Raw genomic sequence first — 20561 nt, forward strand, 5'->3', positions numbered from 1 at the left:
CAATCTCCTTCAGATGACTTATCCTTATCTCAAAGGATAGATTAATGAACAAAGTGCTGTTAAGGGTCAAATTCATAACACATCAATTCAGTAGAATTTAGAGCTTAATGATTCAGGTTAACCGACATACATTTAATCTTTTCTTTTGCTCCAGTCTGCAATCAAGAACACTGCATTGAAGTCGATGAAAGTTTAGAACATAATACACATATAGTGACTTGACACAGCAAGGGAAGTCAGCAAGGTTACTCTGAAAAGGGCTAAGCAACAGTAAGCACACAAAATTCAAAACCATTTCACCAGTGTAAATACTCTGAGCAGGAAAATCAGGCCCTTGCTGAATGCTTTGATTATCTCAGAAGGCAAGTGAGCATTTGCCAGGAATAATTCCTTTATTCTCTATCCTTCTTCAAAGGCTTTAATACACGTAACTTTAAAAATCAATGATCTTATTGATAAGCAGAGTCTTTGAGCTACACTCAACAAATGAAGAAACTAAGGGATAGGAGTTCAGGTTTGCCCAGGGGTGGTTAAGTGACTTGATAAGAACAGAGTCAGTTCTAGAATCCAGGCCTCCTGACTCCAAATCCAAGTTCTATAAATCTACAACGAATCTCTGTTTGTCCTTGATCATCAAAAGAACATATAAGCCCTAAAAACTCTGTGTGGTGACCTGGTATCATAGATGACACAATCTGGTTTGCCCTTGATCATCATGAGAGTAAACTCCCCCTGCAAACTCTGCTTGGGGACCTGCTAGCATGGGTACTTCCCCAGGCTCCTTTGCAAAGGCCATTTGCCATTTGCTGCTGTTATCTACTACAGTTAACATTTCACACATTTCTTTCCTAAGCCTCCAGTATACCTGATGCAATAGGGGGACAGGGAAATATAAGCAGAACTGAGACCAGCTTTACTGCTAAGATAAGAACTTTCTGGGGTGAGAAAAGGGCCAGCAATCAGTCATAAACCTACTTTGCCAAGTGGTTCATGAGCAGCTGTAACATCTGTCGATTTTTCTCTGGGAGTCGATGAACAAGGCTATGGATTTCAGAGACCCGAGTCTCCTGGTTCTCCAGTTCTGTGAATGAAAGAGGGAGGCAATGTTTTATCAGTGTCCCCGCTAACTCACTTTACAAGACAAAACGAAGGAAAATCAAAGTTTGGGCAAGAACAGGCCAAGGATTTCCCAAGGATTTATGATCATATCTTGTGTGTGTACTACATGACCAGCACAACGAGGTCTAGAAGTGCTTTCAATGGTGCTTTCTGTAGCAGGCTTCATCAAAATAATGATGGCAAAGGATCCAAGCCAAAATGGTGACGTGATGAAAATGGAGCCAGTCAACTGCACTCCCAGAGCAGGAACAAACGCAGGAGCAGCTGGCTCCCTGGAGGGCCGACTTCATTTCAAGGAAGGAAGGAACTTTATGCACTCGTAAAGCGATAAACAAATCTTACGCGAACAACATTGCAAGGGTCTCAAATATCAAAATAATGCGTCCAGAGAGCATCACGGAAATCAAACGAATGCCCATTTTCTCACATTACGTATGACCAGCAGCCTGGCAGAAGGAGAGCAGTGACAGAGAAAATATTTAAATCCTTCTGCCACCCTATAACCTACATCATGGCTTGTCACGTTCTCTTGGTTGAACTTGGTAAGCGGCTCCATTTTTCAGGGAAATAGATTGCTAGTACTCATCACACCTATTTATAGGACTGATGTGAGGTTTAATTAGAGAAAGGTTGCTATGGGTTTGGAATTTCTCTGAGAAAGAAATCACATAAACACCGTCTTCACTTCCAGCTTTCTCCCATGTCTTTCTCCCCCTGCTTGAAGGGGACAACTATGAGTAGATAAGACCACCAGAACATGAGGTACTACTAAATTAGGCCATAGTAGCTACCAGGGTTAAAAAAAAAAACCCAGAGGCTGAAAGGAAGCAGGAGAGGCACAGGGTATGGACACAATAATACTGGGAGGATTCATGCCAGATCTAAATCTGATAGAGAATCTGACTGCCCCTTACAGGAGGCCTGTCCCACGTAGACAGATTCCAGTATACTTAGGGTAGCCTGCACCTAATCCCCATGTATTTTAATACCAGTAATATGACACTAGGGACTTGGATGATATAAGTGAAGAATGATCAGAAGCTGTACATGGAAGACATGATGGAAAGAGGGCTGTGAAGTTATATAATGGTGCTGTATTCAGGGAAACACTTCCAATGCTTAATTTAGGTAATGTGCAATGTCTGATTCATTCTGTAAAATGCTACTCAAAGGATGGAAAAAACCCAAGAAGTTAGAACTCCAATAATCAAAACTAGAATGGCAAACTTGCTTTTCTCCTCTCTCCCCCCTTCCCACAACCTCCTTCCTCCCCAAGAAACCACCTCTGAAGCCTCGCTCCTCCACTGTAATTCAACATTGCCGCCAGGTCCTTGGCAGTGTCGGGGTTGGCTTCATTTTTATCCTGTCAGTCTCATGAGCATGGATATGGCCACTTTACATGCAGAATACGATGGGTTAGATAATATTTATTCTGGGATACTGACTGTTCTTTAAAATAGAAAAAAATCTATTCTCTTCCTCTTAAAACTGTGACAAAAAGATGACTTACTTGCTGCTTTGATGAAACTTCTTTGAAACTGGTACATCATGAGTGGTCCTGGAAGCATTCTGGAATAAAAAAATAAAATAAAGACAGATGATCAGCTTGATAATAAAATAACCATATTCTCTCCCAACAGCAGCCTCAAGACTGACAAACAGTATTACATTTCTCAAAGACAAAGATCACAGGGAAACAACAGCAACTCAATTTAGTTTCCTGATCAGAAATACTCTGAGATTTCACATGAAATTCTCAGTTCCTTTCTTTTCTAAAGGAATGGCTATAACTATGCTTTAGAGTCACAACTAGAACAGTGATAATGCAAAAGTCTAGCACAAACCAAGAGATTTCCTTTTCAATAAGTGACTCACCCATCAACAAGAGCACTTGAGGCTGTGTCTCAGAAATAAGCAACTAACAACACACTGGCAATTACCTGTGCTTAAACTCTTGGATTTCCAGCTGCTTGTTGTGAGACTCAGTTTATCTAGTATAACTATGAAAGGTTTCTGTGGTATTTTGCTCCAGAGTGGAATATTGCTCCAGAGGCCAAAGGTCTAGCACCCCTAACATCAGGCAAAACACAAGCATGTTTCACCTAGTGGGTATGAATCTACTTAACTACAAACTCGAGTTTCTTCTGATAATACAAATGATAAACTCAACAGATGATATACATTGTCCTTGGCCCAGATTTTATTCTTGGAATTCTATAATTCAACTCTTAGGCATCTCTTGCATTTCTTCTTATTCCTGATGTCAGTGCCCCAATAGCCAATAAAACCTACACCATCGGTTCCTTGTCCATGACCTTCCACCTTTGCTTTCTAGCCAAGTGAATCTTCACAAAACCTGTACAAAGGCTTATATGATTCATGATGCCTTTCTCCTCTCTGTAAGAAATGTACTCTGGGTGGTGCGCCAAATTATCAATATACACAGGGTATGGAAGCACGCATTCTCAATATAATGTGATATATGATTTCTTGTTTTCTTAACAGATTGTTCAGGGAAGACTGTATTTTAGGTTCTGTCCAAGGTTAATTATCTCAGTACTTCTCATTCAGAGCAAAGCTTCCCAAATCACTCATGGAACCATTGCACAATGACAACCCATCAACCACAGATGACTTACAATGGGTTTGACCAGGCAAACTAAATGCACCCACACAGAAGCTGTTTCCACATCTCAAACACCCACCCAACAGCTCTCTGGAGGCTGAAAATAAAACTGCTTTCTTCCTGAATGCATGATAACTAGCTGGCACTCTTCCCTCAAATGGAAAGTCCCTACCTTAGGTAGGTCTTCAGAGCACTAGTGATTGTCTTGATCTCCCACTCAGCACAGATATCTGTTTCTGTCTCAGAAGCTGTTTTGGGGTCTAAAATGAAGAAAAGACAAGGTGTAAAGCAGAACTTAAAATATAGATAATAAACAAGCACACATACAAACATTCAACCTTATAAGTAACCACAGAAATACAAATTAAAACAAAAACAACACATACTTTTTGCCTATTATATCAGGGAAATGTTTAAAAATCCAAGTATCTCTTGCTGGAAGAATGCAGTGAAACTGATCCTCTCAGAAACTGCCAGAAGCCATAGAGATAAATGCTACAGTTTTGAAAAGCAATCTGGCAATATGTCTCATCAAGAGCCTTAAAAATGTTTATCCCCTCTGAACCAGTAAATCCCATTTCTCACAATATCTCCTCAGGAAATAAGATAAGGCATGAGAAAAGTCACATACCCTAGAAACGTTCCACATGCTCTCTCTTCTTTGTAACAGTGTAAAAAGCAAGAGGAGGAGACAACCTCAATGTCTGATCATAGAGGAATGGAGAAGTAAACTGCAGTATGACTCCATAAAGGAATATCATGGTGCCATTTACACAATCCTGAGGACCATGAAGCAACAGGGAAAATGCCTGAATTATGTAATGTCAAGTAAAAATAATCAAGATATAAAAGTCTGTGAGAAAATCACAAGGAAGAAGGTGGAAAGGAAATACTCAAACATTAAAATAGTGGTTGGGTTAAAGTGGTAGAGTTGTGGTTTTTACATTTTCTAAACTGTGCATTTTATTCCACTGTTCTATATGCATTTTAAATTGCTGTAAGCTCCGATGTGCAATGAGCACCTCCATAATTATATCGGCTCCTGATAATTTGCTAGTCTCCTCTTGTGTAGGTTTTAAACAAATGGATGCATTTAAGTAAGTGTATTTACTATAAAGGAAGGAGAGAGAGAATTCTTGTGCCTTCCTAGGCAGCAGACAGGCAGGTGAGATCAAGAGGCCAAGGCTGGGGAGTGTGAATTGCTTCACAAGTCAGCTGAGGCTCACCCTGTTGCTGGTGAGGCGGGTCAGGTCACAAACAAACTGGAGGAGGGTAGAGGAGTCTTGCAGTGCATTGAAGGGGGACTCTGGCTCCCTCAGACTGGCTTAAGGCCAGGATCTGCCCACAGCTCCACATTCCCTTTCTTTCTGTGCAATGCCTCATCCTCAGCTGGGGAACCACCCTTTTCTTACTCTTTCCAGGGCTGGGGAATAAGACCTCAGGACAGACTGATCAAAAGCATGTCACCTCCCTAGTGACTGGCTCAGGCATGGCCCAAGATCTAAGCCAGCTCAGTCACAATGAACTTCAAGACTTTTCCGGGAGACAGGCTGCTGTTTGCTGGGCTTGCACCTGAAAGCTTATGTAACTGCCAGGTGCCACCATGTACAGCCTGAGAGTGAGTCCAAAGCACAAAGCCAGGGACAGAGGAACCAAGACGGTGAATCTGGAGGAAACAGGGTAAGCTGTGCCTTCTTAATCCCATCAGCCAATAAATTCTCTTTTCCCCCTTAAGCTTGTCTCCTAGGAAAATCCTGAAGCACACTGCGACTGGACTGGCTGCAGATCTTGGACCATCCTTGAACCATCCACCAGCACACCAGAGGTGATAAGCCTTTGACTGCTCTGGCCCGCATATCATTCCCCACACCTGGAAAGAGTAAAGAAAAGGATCAAGCCACTTTAGGTCTGGTTTCCTGCTTGTTATGATCAAAAGATATTTAAATGATACACCGGGTAAAAAGAGACAGCCACAGGACTGCCTCTTTCTTAACAGACCCCAAGATGAACTGTAGGACGCTAACTAAGAAAGAGGTTCCTCGGACAGAGCCAACTGCCTTTCATCTGGGAAAGGAGAATGAGTTACCAATGGGCACAACATACTTTCTATTTCCTGGGAAACAACCCACTCTCAACTCAGAAGGAAGAAGCCAAATGCTCATGAATGGCCTTGACTCCCAGGTAAGGGTACAAACCCAGCTGAGATCTACTGCTTGGTGTGTTCCTTTAACACTTCTTTGCAGATGAGACAGAAAAGGGCTCCAGCTCATAAAATGTATGTGGCATCTAAAGGCAGTGCACCTGTCTGGTGTTTATAGGTGACCCTGGGCACTAATGAAGTCTCTCCTGTCACATGAAACCAACAAGAACCTAAAAAGCATGATTTTATTTCTAGAGCCAAAGGATGGTTAAATTTCTCAAAAAGTTCAAATACATGATCTTCTTAATATCCAAACACTGTACAGCTTTAATTCCTTTCTTTGTTGTCTCTCACTCCTCAAATGGTTTCTTCCTGCAGAAGTGTATGTGTCCAAAAACTTTGTTTAGCATGACCTTTTTCCCTTCCCATTCCCAAGACCCATGGAGAGCTGCCACCGGCATGGTTTCTGGATGCAAGACAAATGTTACTGTACATTTTTCTGAGGAACAATTCAACTTCTACCCAAGATGAGTGAACATGAAACTAAACCAGCCACAGTTGGCAGCTCCAGGAGTTTTGAACTATTCCATGAACCACATTTAGAAAACTAATGATTAGCTTCCACTTACAGGGGCTCTGTAACCATAGGAATATTGTGTAACATTACAGGGAGGAGAGTCAAATTACAGTCCAGCTAAAGGGCTTTTTATAGCACCAATGAGGCAAGGCTTATAACTTGAGCACATCCATATTAATTCATTTAATATCCCAACTAAATTGCACACAGCCTCCCAAGTCGCCCCATTTCCAGAAAGTGCTGCCAATTTCCACCCCTCCCTCCTGATGCTCCCCTCACATGACAGAAGCTTCCTGGTGGCATCTGAGTATGTTGCTGAGATACCCTCTGCATATTTCTGTAGAACTCAGCATGTCCCTTGACCATGTAGAACCCCACCATGTCACCTGACCGTGGTAGAGCTTAGTAAAATAAACCTAAACTAGAGAAGTCCAATGTACAAAAAGGTGCCGTGTGGGGAAAGTGGAAGGTCTCACTCCTCTTTCACCTACAACCACGTGAACTCTGAAAACTAGGAGACAGACTGAAAGCAGTGCTTATAAAGGGAGGTGGTCTTAGACCAGTCCCAAGAACCACCCACTCCTGTATTGTGCTGCTGACACAGACACTGAAAGTTACTATGTATTCCTGAAAGTTCCTAATAACACATTATGATGTAAGGAAATTCAATATTTTTTCTCTTTCAGATTAACCTTTGCACTTGGTAAAAAAAACAAAAATTCAATGAAAACAGATATATTAAAAGGTAAGCTTTTTCTATGGTGCAGGCAACTGCTAATACCAGTTTTTCATGTACATATCCTCACAATCAATGCAAAGACAAGTGCATATTGGAATACGTCTGCCTTTTTAAAAACACAAATGGGAGGCTGGGGTTGTGGCTCAGCAGTAGAGTGCTCACCTAACATGTGAGAGGCACTGGGTTAGATCCTCAGCACCACATATAAATAAATAAAATAAAGGTATTGTGTGTACCTAAACTAAAAAAAAAAAAAAAAAAAAAAAAAAAAAGCTAAACAAAAAACAACCCAAATGGCCTACCAAGTACAAGATCTTGGGTTCCATTCTCAGTACTGCAAAAAATAAATCAAAGCTCAAACACCAGCGTACTATGCGGAGAATTCTGGACATTGGTGTTTTCATTTGACAATCTCTTAGGAAACTCTTCAATATTGGCACATACATATCTCTACTCTGCAGTACTTTACTGTGTAGATGTACCATCATTAATTTAATGTCTCCTTTTAATGGAAATTAAAAGGCTTTTTCTGTAATAAATAATAACATAAACTTTCATTTCCTTGTACCTCTTACTCATAGAAATAATTCCTGAAGTAGAATTTTTGGGTAAAAAATATGTGCATTTTTTTGAAACATAACTGCACCAGCTCCGCTTCAAAGTTTAATTCTGAATGACTCCTTCCCTCAACTGGCTGAGATCAGTCTGTCACTGCACATTGCTATTAAGGACGAGGATAGGAGTCATTCAAACTTAAACAGGACACTAATTTAAAAAAACAAAAACAAAAACAAGTAAGCTGTAAATGGATTGAAGAGTGCTGGTGAAGTGGAGGGGGTGGGTTGGTGCTGGGGACTAAATGGAGTGGGTTAGATTGTGATCTAATCACAAGTTTGTGATTATGTCAAGGTATACTCTGGTGTTGTATCATAACTAAAAGGATTTTTTTTTAAAGAAGTTATCTTGTTTAAATTTGCATTTTTTATTGAGGAGGAAGGCTGAGAATCTTCTCATGTGGGTGTGTTTTTAAAGTGTGGCTTATTGAGGTCAACTCACCCTTTTGAAAGTGTACAGTTCCACGATTTCTGACAAATGTGCAGAGTCATGTAACTCCGACCCTAATCAAGATATTTCCATCACTTCAAAAAACTCCCAGTTCTCCATTATCCTTAATCCTCTCCCTCTACCACCAACCCCTGGCAACCACTTTCACATAGCATAATACTTTTGAAATCCTTCCATGTTGTTACATGTACCAGTAGTTTAATCCTTTTATGACTGAGTAGTATTCAATGTTATGGATATGCCATAATTTGTTTATCCATTTGCTAGTTGATGGACATTTGGGTTGTTTCCAACTGTAGCTGTTATGAGTAAAGTCACTAGAAATATTTGCACACAGGTTTTTGTAGACTACATTTTCATCTTTTGGGTAAATACTGTATCGAGGAGTGGGGCTAGGTAAAAATACTTAGGAGTAAGGTCATAAGATAAGTATGTTTAACTTAAGAAGAAACTGCTAAATTGTCTTTCCAAAGTGTTTGGACCATTTTGCTTTTTACCAGTAATAGAGAGCTTGGGCTGTTTGACATCCCTGTTAACACATGATATGGTCAGTCATTTTTTAAATTTTAGCTGTTCTAGTAGATGTGCAGTGGTTTATCATTTTTTTTCAAACTTGTATTTCCTTAAAGACTAATGATGTTGGTCAACTTTTCATGCTTGTTTTTTTTTTTTTGTTTGTTTGTTTGTTTTGGCCATTGACGAACATTTTTCCATTTTATTGGTTGTTAACTTTTTTTAGTGAACTGTTTTTTCAAATCTTTTTTCTGGCACATGCCTGTAATACCAGTGGCTCAGGAGGCTAAGGCAGGAGGTCTGCAAGTCCCTCAGCAATTTAGCAAGGCCCCAAGTAACTCAGTGCAAACCTATGTGTAAATAAAATATTTAAAAAGGGCTAGGGATGTGGCCCAGTGGTTAAGCACCCCTGGGTTCAGTCCCTGGTACAAAAAGTTTTTAACTAAAAACTCTAGCAATTCAATAACACGACCAGTTCTTTTTTTGGATACCAATAATTTATCATATTCATGTTTTGCAAATACTTTCTTCTGATCTGTAGCCTATGTTTTCTTTTCTTTTTGTTTAACAATACCTTTTTAGGAGCAAAAGTTTTAAATTTGAATAAAATTTAATTCAGCATTATTTTTCTTTTATGGTTCCTGCTATGTTGTTTTTTTTTTTAATTCATTTTTATTGTAAACAAATGGGATACATCTTGTTTCTCTCTTTGAAGTAGAAGCATACCATTTGTGTAATCATACATTTACCTAGGGTAATAGTTTTCGATTCATTCAGTTATTTTTTTCTCCCCCTCACCCCTCCCACCCCTCTTATCCCTCTATAGAGTCCCTCCTTGCTCCATTCCTGCCCCCTTCCCACCCCCTATATGTGTCATCATCCGCTTATCAGTGAGATCATTCATCCTTTGGTTTTTTGAGTTTGGCTTATCGCACTTAGCATGATATTCTCCAATTTCATCCATTTGCCTGCAAATGCCATAATTTTATCATTCTTCATGGCAGAGTAATATTCCATGGTATATATATACCACAGTTTCTTTATCCATTCATCAATTGAGGGGCATCTAGGTTGGTTCCCAATCTGGCTATTGTGAATTGAGCAGCTATGAACATTGATGTGGCTGTATCTCTGTAGTATGCTGATTTTAAGTCCTTTGGGTATAGGTCAAGCAGTGGGATAGCTGGGTCAAATGGTGGTTCCATTCCAAGTTTTCTAAGGAATCTCCACACTGCTTTCCAGAATGGCTGCACTAATTTGCAACCCCACCAGCAATGTATGAGTGTACCTTTTTCCCCACATCCTCTCCAACACCTATTGTTGCTTGTATTCTTGATAATCGCCATTCTAATTGGGGTGAGATGGAATCTTAGGATAGTTTTGATTTGCATTTCTCTTATTACTAAAGATGTTGAACATTTTTTCATATATTTGTTGATTGCTTGTAGATTGTATTCTGTGAAGTGTCTGTTCATATCCTTAGCCCATTTGTTGATTGGGTTATTTGTATTCTTGGTGTAGAGTTTTTTGAGTTCTTTATATATTCTGGAAATTAGTGCTCTACCTGAAGTATGAGTGGCAAAGTCCACTCTGTAGACTCTCTCTTTGCATTGCTGATAGTTTCCTTTGCTGAGAGAAAGCTATTTAGTTTGTATCTTTCCCAGTTATTGATTCTCGCTTTTATTTCTTGAGCTATGGGAGTCCTGTTAAGGAAGTCTGATCTAAGTCAACAAGTTGAAGATTTGGACCTACTTTTTCTTCTATAAGATGCAGGGTCTCTGGTCTGATTTTAAGGTCCTTGATCCATTGTGAGTTGATTTTTGTGCAGTGTGAGAGATAGGGGTTTAGTTTCATTCTGTTGCATATGGATTTCCTCCTGCTATGTTGGTTTTAAGAAATCTTTTCTAAACTAAGGTCACAGATTTTCTCCTATGTTTACTTCTAAATATTTCATAGTGTTAGTTCTTATATGTAGGAATATGATCCATTTCAAGTTAATTCTTCTATACAGTGCCAGGTAAGGGTTAAATTTCATTTTTTCCCATTGTACTAGTACCATTTGGCAAAAAGATTCTCATTTCTCTGAATTACCTTGATGCCTTTACCAAAGATCAATTGACTATGTTTCTAGACTCTCATGTTTATCTCACTGATTTATAAGTCCATCCTTAGAAAAGAGCATACAGTCCTTATTTTCCTACATTTGAAAGTGAGTTGTATTTTGTTTTCTATAAACTGTCTTTTGCTAAAATCTTATTAGCCTTTTACCTTCTCTATCCCCATTACATCTTTGGGGAAGACACTTATATAAGTATACTATTCTCTGTACAAATGAGAATTCATTTATTCCACATGTAAACCCTTCAAGTCTAGATATAATATTTAGCAATTTGAGAAGCAATTGTGTTTACTCTGTTTTCTGGCTACATATCTTGAAAGACTTAGTCATTTCCTATATCTAGTGCCTAAGAATCCAAAGTACCCAGAGCCACTTCTATTTTGAAATCCAAAAGGTTTTTATTTATTTTTTTCTTTTTGGTTCTGGGGATAGGACTCAGGGTCCCTTTATCACTGAGCTATATTCCTAGCCCTTAGTTTTTATTTTGAGGCAGGGTCTTACAAAGTTGCTCAGGGCCTCACTAAATTGCTGGGTCTGGCCTCAAACTTGTGAACCTCCTACCTCAACCTCTTAGCATGTGCCATCATGCTCAGCCGAGATCCAAAAGTTCTTACTGTCTCAATTCCCTGACTTAGAAGACCCTGCTTTCAGCATCCTAATAAGCAAAGGTGGTGGTGCCGGCTGAGCAGAGTGGAAGGGGAGCTTCCATCTATGGTCTCCCTTCTCTGGGAACTCAGGATTGTGGTTAGGAGCCACCACCCTGGCCCCCAGAATGATCAATCCTTCATCCAAAGTAGTCTATCATCTCCTGATCCTATAATCATGTATCTGTTCCCTTTACTGGTGAGTAAAACTGGCAATTTCTTCTTTATTCCTCTGCTTCCTTTCCACCAGTGCTCAAAATCTGGGGTTGCTTCCACTCATTACAGTGCAAGCCTTTAGGTCTCAGAAGCCATCAAAAAGAGTTATCTATCTATTACTTTTGCATTTCTTCATAAAGAAATCCTTGGTTACTTTTACTTATGGTACTCTGTGAAAAGGTGTGGGAAATGAGGGGTATAGAAAAAAAGAAAGCAGACATTCAAGGTCCCAAAGGGGCAAAGAAGCAGAGTTTGTGGCCATAGATAAGTGGGTGAGGTGTGCTGGCATCATCTTGTGATTTAAAGCACTGCTATTTAGTACCTTCCCTTCCTTGTGTCCTCTAATGCCCTAATTTGTTTTAAATATTGTCAAAAGACAGGGTGTGTTGGCATGTACATGTACATGTAATCCCATATACATGCAACTTGGGAGGTTACGTAGGATGATCATGAGTTTGAGGACTCCAGCAACTTAGCAAAGCCCCATTCCAAAAATTAAAACAAAACACATGGCCAATACCATAACAATAAAGGGGAAGTTACAATATAAGTTCAGAAAACCAGCAACACTGAATGAATTTGCATTCCTTCACCATCCCAGTGAAACGCTAAGGAAGATACATAGAAAGGGACAAAGAATTACAACACAGAAAATCAGGCTTTTAGACAACATTCTCTTGTCCCCAGAGAAATACCTAACCAGGTAAAGCTCAGATAAAGGCCTCAGGAAAACCCATTTGGGGGAGCAAGGACCCTCCATCCACCCTCAAGCATACACCATGCCACTTTTGGAGAAGGATGTCACACAGCACTCCTGTCCCCTGTCCCAGCACACATACTGAGGGGAACCAGCTTTCTGCAATGGCCAGGGTGGTCTCAAGATTATTATGTGAGCAGCAAAATTAGACTGAGGAACAGCAGAGGAACAGTATGCATTTATGTTAAGGCAAGTGAATTCAGAATGGGGGATATGAGAGTGACAAGGGAAGAAACACAGGCTTCAGGTTAACATGCTTTCCTTCAGGACCACAACCAAATCACGGAAGTGGGAGAACACAGGTCCATACTAAATGGAGGATAAAAACACTAGAAAGGTGGCTGGAACCGTGTCCAACAGCCTACCCATTTCATGTGAGAGAATGATTCTACATAGGTTGAAGGAAACAGCCAAAGACCACAGAGAATCTATCAAGAGTGATTTAAAAAAAAAGATTTATAAATTTTGCTATGTTCAGGTTTGATTACAAAGATAAAAAGTACAAAGATATATGCCTACGCAATATTTGTTAGCATAAAATACAAGACCAAAATACTCTGAAAAATAATTCAGAAAACACCTGCTCTGAAATATAAATGAAATTCAGAAAAATATGGATGCTGTGAAATAAGTCATCAAAGGAAAACAATAGACCAAAATAATAAAGGTGAGAGCTAAAAGGGTAAAAATGAAGGGAGCTAAATAAGTTAGTAAAGACAATGAAAAGTGAATATGAAATTATGAACAGCAATAATAATAAAAGGTAACAGGAGGAAAAAGATTGAGAGACTGAATTTCATAAAAATTTAAAACATATATAAGACAAAATAAAAACAAAAGCACTCTAAACAAAATTCAAGATTATTATGGTTTGGATAGGAGGTGCCCAACCAAAAGCTCCTGTGTTAATGCAGGAATGTTCAGCAGTAAAGTGACTGGGTCAGGAGAGCTGTAAGCTAATCAAACAGTCCATCCTAGTTTGAATGACTGGTGGTGACTGCAGATGGGTGGGCATGCCCTGGAAGGGTGCATCTTCCCTGCCCCCTCCACCCCTTCCTGGCTATCATGAACTGAGCAGCTTTCCTCCACCATGCCCTTCTGCCATGATGGTCTGCCTCACCTGAGGCCCAGAGCTATGGCGTCAGTCAGCCATGGACTGAACCTCTGAAACCATGAGTCCAATAAACTTTTCCTCCTCTAAGTTGTTCTTCTTGGATGTTTTGGTCACAGCAACGAAAAGCTGACCAAAACAAAGATAAATGAAAATATGAATAAAAAATATTAACATAGCTTTCAGACCTAAAAAGATGTTTCAATCAAAAAATATAAACAGAAAATAGAAAAATAAGCTAAGAATACAGGGAAATCACAAAAGGGATGTAAAAGTCAGCAATAAACATGTGACAAATGTTCAATTTCATCCAAAACTACAGAAGTGCAAAGTTAAATAAAAAGGAAAAAACTTTTTTTTCACAATACCTTTATTTTATTTATTTATTTTTATGTGGTGCTAAGGATCAAACCCAGTGCCTCATGTGCTAGGCAAGCGCTCTACCACTGAGCTACAACCCCAGCCTGGAAAAACATTTTTAAATGTCCATGATTTATGTGCAAAAATATAATACAGAGTACATTATAGGACATTCTCCTCACACTTTGCTGACAGCAGACATAGGATATCAATTAAGAGCCTTGAAACCATATACATACTCATCTCAAGATCTTAAAATAAACCCTAAGGAAATAAGAAGAGATGTATATACAAATAAAAAATATTAACAGTGAGCATTTATTATTTAACATGTGGAGGCTCTGGACTCACAACTCACATGCATCTTTTCATTTCATCTTCACATTATATGGAGACGGGGACTGCTGTTAGAGAAAAGGAGAGAGAAGACTAGACTGATGTAAACGATTCGTCTAAGGTCAAATGGATAAGCAACTTGTCTAACTCGAAAATGCATACTCTTAATCTCTGCTGTTCTGCCCCATGGGGATGTTCGTCTGAGTGCTTTTCTAGAATAATGAAGAATTGCAATTAGCCTATGTATCCAAGAATAGGGGACTGATTAAAAGGTTACAGTACATCTACACAATATGTGCCTAAGAAAATCACACTCTAGAAGAACTTAGATAACATGGGAAAACAGACACTCTACAGTGTTACAGGAATAAAGCCTGTTAAAATGCTTGTAATGTACACGGTGTGGATCTATTTGGTCAATATAGTGATATAGTATGTTATATTTATTATATTACTATATTGTCCCATAAAATACAATATTAAAAAAGTGATGACATAAAATGATCTGATTTAACAGAATAAAATAGCCAATGACAGTTGTCACTCTTATTTTCTTCTTTCTGTTTTTAAGTTTCTTGTTTCTTCAAATTTTCTACAATGACCCCTCCTAAGTTTTACTTTGAAAAAAAAAAAGTTATTTAAAACAGAGAAAGGAAGAGAGACACATATGCAGAATATGCACTTTCCAGTGACTGAAGACCTCGTTGTTAGGAGGAACAGAGTGAGGTTTTCCTGGAACGACACTGTATTTGCCATGAGAAATTCTAGCAAGATTTCCTAAGGAATCCTAACTAGCAAAACAAAGACATTCTCAAAGCACTGGCCCTCATATTCCTCTTCCAATCTACAGTCCTCTGGTGCATTAAAAAAATAAACTTGTGATCAAAGTTAGTCTCTGGTTTTAATTCTAAGTTATTCTTCCAACAATCAAAACACACTATTCAACTTTTAAGAGTCCCAGACAACAAATAAACCAAATCTTACAGTGTCGTACACGTTATAGAGCATCCAAAAGATATATAATGAAGAGGGAACGAGAGGTTCATAATACCAGCTAACTCAGGGAAAGGGTTTGGAGCCCAGGAGCCAGATTTATTTTATACTCTTGCTTAGCCCAGACTTGTACCAGTACCAAGAACTGATGAAGATCTCATATTCACAAAAGAGAAAGGAGACAGCGTTGTGTCTGGGCCACTGGCCTAACAGGTACTTCTTTAATTGCAAGATTCAGACTTAACTGGTAGGGAGAATCACAGATCCTTGTCTCAACACTAGGTTAGATCTTACTCTCAGGTCATCTCTCAGCTCTGGTTGGATCTCAGTGTGGATTCCAGTCTTTGTAATGTCCTCTGGCAGAGGCATCTAGCCTTGTGACTTTCAGCCTCTGATTGTTTCTTTGTCATGACATTTCTCAGATGTTCATGATTATTTTCTCTATCCCTAGGAAAACTGAAGAAGAGGAGAACAATACAATATCTTGTCTGAGGGCCACCAAGCGAAGTTATAAAAACAAACTCCTTTCAAAATCACTCTTGCACAGCATAACTGAGCTAAGGTGGTTCTTTTTTAGACTAGCAAAGTATTCTAAAATGTCATATTTCTTTTCACTAGTGTCACCTTACATAAAATCATCTCGTTGCTGAAATCTCTTGGCCCCTTCTGCTCCCCTACATCCAGTTGGTTACAAAGTTGTTGATTTTATCTCTACAATCATTCTGAGTCTGTCCTTTCATTCTTGACCTCAGACCAGCTATTTGGTTCAGCCCTCAATGGGGTCTGCTCTGCCCAATCTATTGCAACTGCCTTTTTCTTCCATATCTTTCTATGATTAAATACATGCTCCACGGTGGTGCTAAGTCATTCTTGAGAGCTAGAATCTGGTCTTGTCACACCTGTGGTGGACACACTTCCTTTATCTTCCAGCATCCATTATTTCAGAATTATTTCCTCCTTCATTCTATGAGTAATCCTGTTCAGTTCACAGTGCTCGTGGACTAACCTCTCCTAACCCATCCCTTTAACCCCATTCTTGCAAATCCCCAGAGACAGGCACAAGATTCAGTCCATCTGAATCCTTCTGCTGAGGACTAAGTGATTGGCCCCAGATTAAGAAATAAGTCATGTGAATGGTCTCACACTGGCCAGTCAAAATCCTCCCTAGGGCCTTCTGCAAAAACTATCAAGAGAGCCACACTCCTCTCAGTGCTGCGACTCCAAGGACAGTTGAGGCTGGACCTATCTGGAACACTCCCACAGAGCATAAGGTCAGCACCAAGACCAGTAGGGGTCATAGAAAATGAGAAGCTAAAAGAAAGAAAAGGGAAAGGCCACAACCAAAGTAAAGATGTCCCTGAAGTCCCTAGACCCCGCCTGCCATGCTTTTGTCATCTTGGATTTACTGGCTATTTGGCAAATAAATGCCACTGTTTTTCCTGGAATCTATTCTTAATTGCCTTCTTGACACTTTCATGTGCAAAAGATTCAAACTGTATTTTTAGAACTTTCAAAGCTTGTTTCAGAAAAAGAAAATCCAAACCCCTTAGCACTATATTCAAGTTCATTAATAAAAAACAAACAAACAAAAATAAACCTTAGGTTTTCAGCGTGAGCTCTCCTGTTCCAGCCTCAGTAGTTCTTTCAGATGTTAAGATAATAACAATCATAGAATCCATATCCTCTGCTGTCGACACCAGGCACCCTGATTTCTCTTCCCCAGGTCACTGCTCATAATAGTTCTTGAATCTGAATTATTCTACTCTCTCCTTTACTATTCAATCTTCTAGATCCTGCTCATATTAAGTGCTAACATCCTATTTTTGCATTATAGTTTTCCAATATGTGCATACCTTGTCCCACCAGGACTGCAGAAAGGCACCAGTTCTTTCTAAAACTTAATCTCTAGCACCTGACAATCTGCTCCAGAAAGCAGAGACTGTACACAGAGGTTTGCAGCTCCGATCAGAAAGGGTTGATACCTCTTAAGACTCTTAATTCCTCCTTACATTAGATTTCTCAAAAATCGCACATCACCATAGGACCCAACAATCACACTCTTGGGCATTTATCCTAGATGAACAAAAGTTACGTTTGCACAGAGGACTGTACACTAACATTAACAGCACCTTCATTCATAATACCTCAAACTGGGAAAGACCCTGATGTTCTCCAACATGTGACAGGCTCACCAGTGGTACATCCACACAATGAAACACTATCAACAGTATAAAATGACAAACTATTGTTACATGCAACAATTCAAATAAATCTTTTTTTTTTTTTTCAAATAAATCTTGAGGGAATTAGAATGACTGAAACAGAAAGCCAATCCCCCAAATCCCCTATTGCATAATTCCATTTATGTAACAATCTTGAAATGGCAGAATTAAAGAAACGGGGAGAAGAAAAACCAGATTACTGGTTGCCAGAAGCTAGGGATGGGAAACAAGTGGGGAGCGAGGCAGATGGGTGTGGTCTGCTATAGTGGGTACACCTGTAATCCCAGTTACTCAGGAGGCTGAAGCAGGAGGATCACAAGTTCCAGATCAACATCAACAACTTAGCAAACTCTGGCTCAAAATAAAAACAAAATGGTCTGGAGATGTAGTTCAGTGGTAGAGGGACCCCTAGGTTCAATCCCCTGCACCGCAAAAAGAAAAGCAAACAAAAAAAAGGCACCACAAAGGACCCTTTATGGTGATGGAAACACTCCGCATCCTGACTGTATTAATGTCGATATCCTGAGATACTGAAAAAAATAATTTCATAGACTTTTATCACTGAAGGAAACTGAATAAAGGATATATAGAATCCCTCTGTACCATTTCTTACAACTGCATGTGGATCTACAATTATCTCAAAATAAAAACCAAATTAAAAAAAAAAAAAAGAAAACTAACCATAACCATATCTCCAATCTGAATTGAAAAACAAGACACGCAGGCTGGAGAACCTCACAGATAATAATTCCAACAGCAGAACTTACTCTAACTAGTAATATCACAGGGTTTTGACCGTAAGGAGTGGGTAGCTCAGAGTTATTCTGGCCCACGCTAGAGAGGAGACTTCTTCACATTTGAAAGCCATTTTCAGGAATGAGGATGGCAAAAGAAATGACAAATACTAACAAGAAACTGTCTTTGCCCAGAACACTGAGCTGGAACCCAGAGTAATAGTCCATTTTCACAAGTGCACGGCTGGGCTTCCATGGAAATGAATAACAGCCACTGATCTGTGAAATCTGATCTGTTTGCCATTTAGATCCATGTGACTCACTGAGACTGGCTGCATTCATGTCTAAAAATACAGGAAATCTGCAGCCTAAGCAAATTTGGCTCAGGGATTCATGGGTTTTGATTCGAATACTGCACATTTGGAGATAGTGGTTTTATATTTATATCAGTCAGTGGCAAAGAAGGTCCTGCTTCAAATGACTGGGACTAAGCTGAAATCCAGAAGCAGAGAAGATCAGAAGATTTATCTTTGTATACACATTTTCTGTGGGAGTTATATGACACCCTCAGTAACAGGAACATGAGCTCTAAGGTCCTATATGGGCTAGAAGGATGCCCTTCCTTGGGCATTGGGTGTGTCCCACTAAATACCTACCCCAAAAGAAAACAGAGGGAGTCATGAGCTATTAAAGATAGAGTAGGGTGTGGTGGTCACATGAGTGATGAAGCGCCACTTGGACTAGTGGTGGCTGAGTCTGCAGGGAGGGTGTGGTGCGTTGGACTTGGCACTTTTTATTTTGTGAAGTCCACTCAGAACCTTTCCCCATTATGCCCATTGCCATGACAACTGGTGAATGGAGCAGCAGATCTCTGGGCATTGGCTCATGGAATACCCTGATTCCTTCCCCACCCTACTCAGGGACCTGGTGACTTTTCAGAGCGCTGGACTCACCCATCAGAACACTCAGCAACTTCTGCACTCTGGAGTTGACCCCCACAATTCGGTAGAGCCCTTGCTCATTGATCCCTGGGAAGAGAAAGAGTGATGATTTAATTAGAGGCATGTCAGAACACAAGTCAGGCCAACCTGGCCAAATGCTCTTCTTTCTCATTTTCTCAGTCCTTCTAAAAGCTGCTCTAATTAAAGTCCCCTGTCACTCAGCTCAGCTCTTAGCAAAGGAGTGGGATTTGGTACAGCTGTCTAGGATTTCACGGATGTGCTGCACACGTCAACCCTCATGTTAGCTCAGTCATCGGAGGGGAAAGAAACTTTCTTCTTTTCTTGCCAAAGGCAGCATCTGAAGAATTTTAAAAGATGCAAAATGTATTCTTTTAAAGATGTTATACTTAACTATAATTTTTGAATTTAAAAAGTCAAAAGTGCCATGATAAAAAATTCACACAACAGGAAAGAACAAACACCTCATGATCTATTTTTACATATTAGAATGAAAATATTGGGGTATAAGGACATTTCTAATTTTACAGAATGTTAGCCAAGATGGAGAAATGAGAAAATCTATTCATTTGTAATGTAAATATTCTTAATAAAGAAAAAGGAAGGTGACTTTCATGAAATCCAAGGAACTGTGCCGTTAGACTAGAAGGAGTTCACTTTGCAACACCTGAATAAAGAACCCAAAGGACACCACCGTAGTACTTCTGTTCATTTCAATGTGTGGATTACTCTGCCACTGCAACTCAGCGGGCAACCCAGACCAGAGCGAGTGATATGGGATGACTTGTCTCCTTCTATCCTAGGCCCACCATACCTAACACTTCTCAAATAACTGGTCTTCTCTTTCCTATCTCATTCCAACGATGCCCACTCTGCAACCAAAATGAACTTCTTCAAGTATATATCAGCTCATATCACTTATTCTCTTAAAACTTTCCAGTGGATTCCCCCTTCACATAGAACATAATCAAAACTCCTTTGGTGGCCTACATCGTCACAGTAGCATTTACAATACCTGCAACTTGGTCAGAAATCAGGTTCTTTCATAACATACAACAATCGTTATAGACATCTTGAAATAACACTACTTCCAGATTATGTCAGTCATCAGATCTACCACTGTAACTTGTGAAAAAAAGAAATCATTAACAAAGAAATGTATCTACTACAAGTCATAACTATGTTTTTAAGTATTTTAGTAACTGAATTTCAGTAAGTGATTTCTATAAGCCTATGTGTTTTGTATACATTTTAAAACATTCAATTGATCTGCCAAAATTGATGACACAAAATGGGTTGAGAACCCCTGCTTTAGACCCAAGTGGCTTGTG

General features: G+C 39.5%; 1 protein-coding gene across 7 annotated transcripts in view; it reads right to left on the bottom strand.

Moving 5' to 3' along the window:
* Nucleotides 1-20561, bottom strand: part of ARHGAP26 (Rho GTPase activating protein 26) — a 419232-nt gene that overhangs the window by 154359 nt on the left and 244312 nt on the right. For all 7 annotated transcript variants that reach the window (XM_079146081.1, XM_079146082.1, XM_079146085.1 and 4 more), the window contains exons 14-17: nucleotides 19225-19299; nucleotides 3918-4005; nucleotides 2630-2688; nucleotides 976-1081 (exon numbers count right to left, since the gene is read on the bottom strand). In XM_079146081.1, coding sequence (XP_079002207.1) covers nucleotides 976-1081; nucleotides 2630-2688; nucleotides 3918-4005; nucleotides 19225-19299 — 328 coding nt within the window. The remainder of the gene's footprint in view (nucleotides 1-975; nucleotides 1082-2629; nucleotides 2689-3917; nucleotides 4006-19224; nucleotides 19300-20561) is intronic.

This window comes from Sciurus vulgaris (assembly GCF_902686455.1).
Source record: "Sciurus vulgaris genome assembly, chromosome: 6".
Taxonomy (NCBI): domain Eukaryota; kingdom Metazoa; phylum Chordata; class Mammalia; order Rodentia; family Sciuridae; genus Sciurus; species Sciurus vulgaris.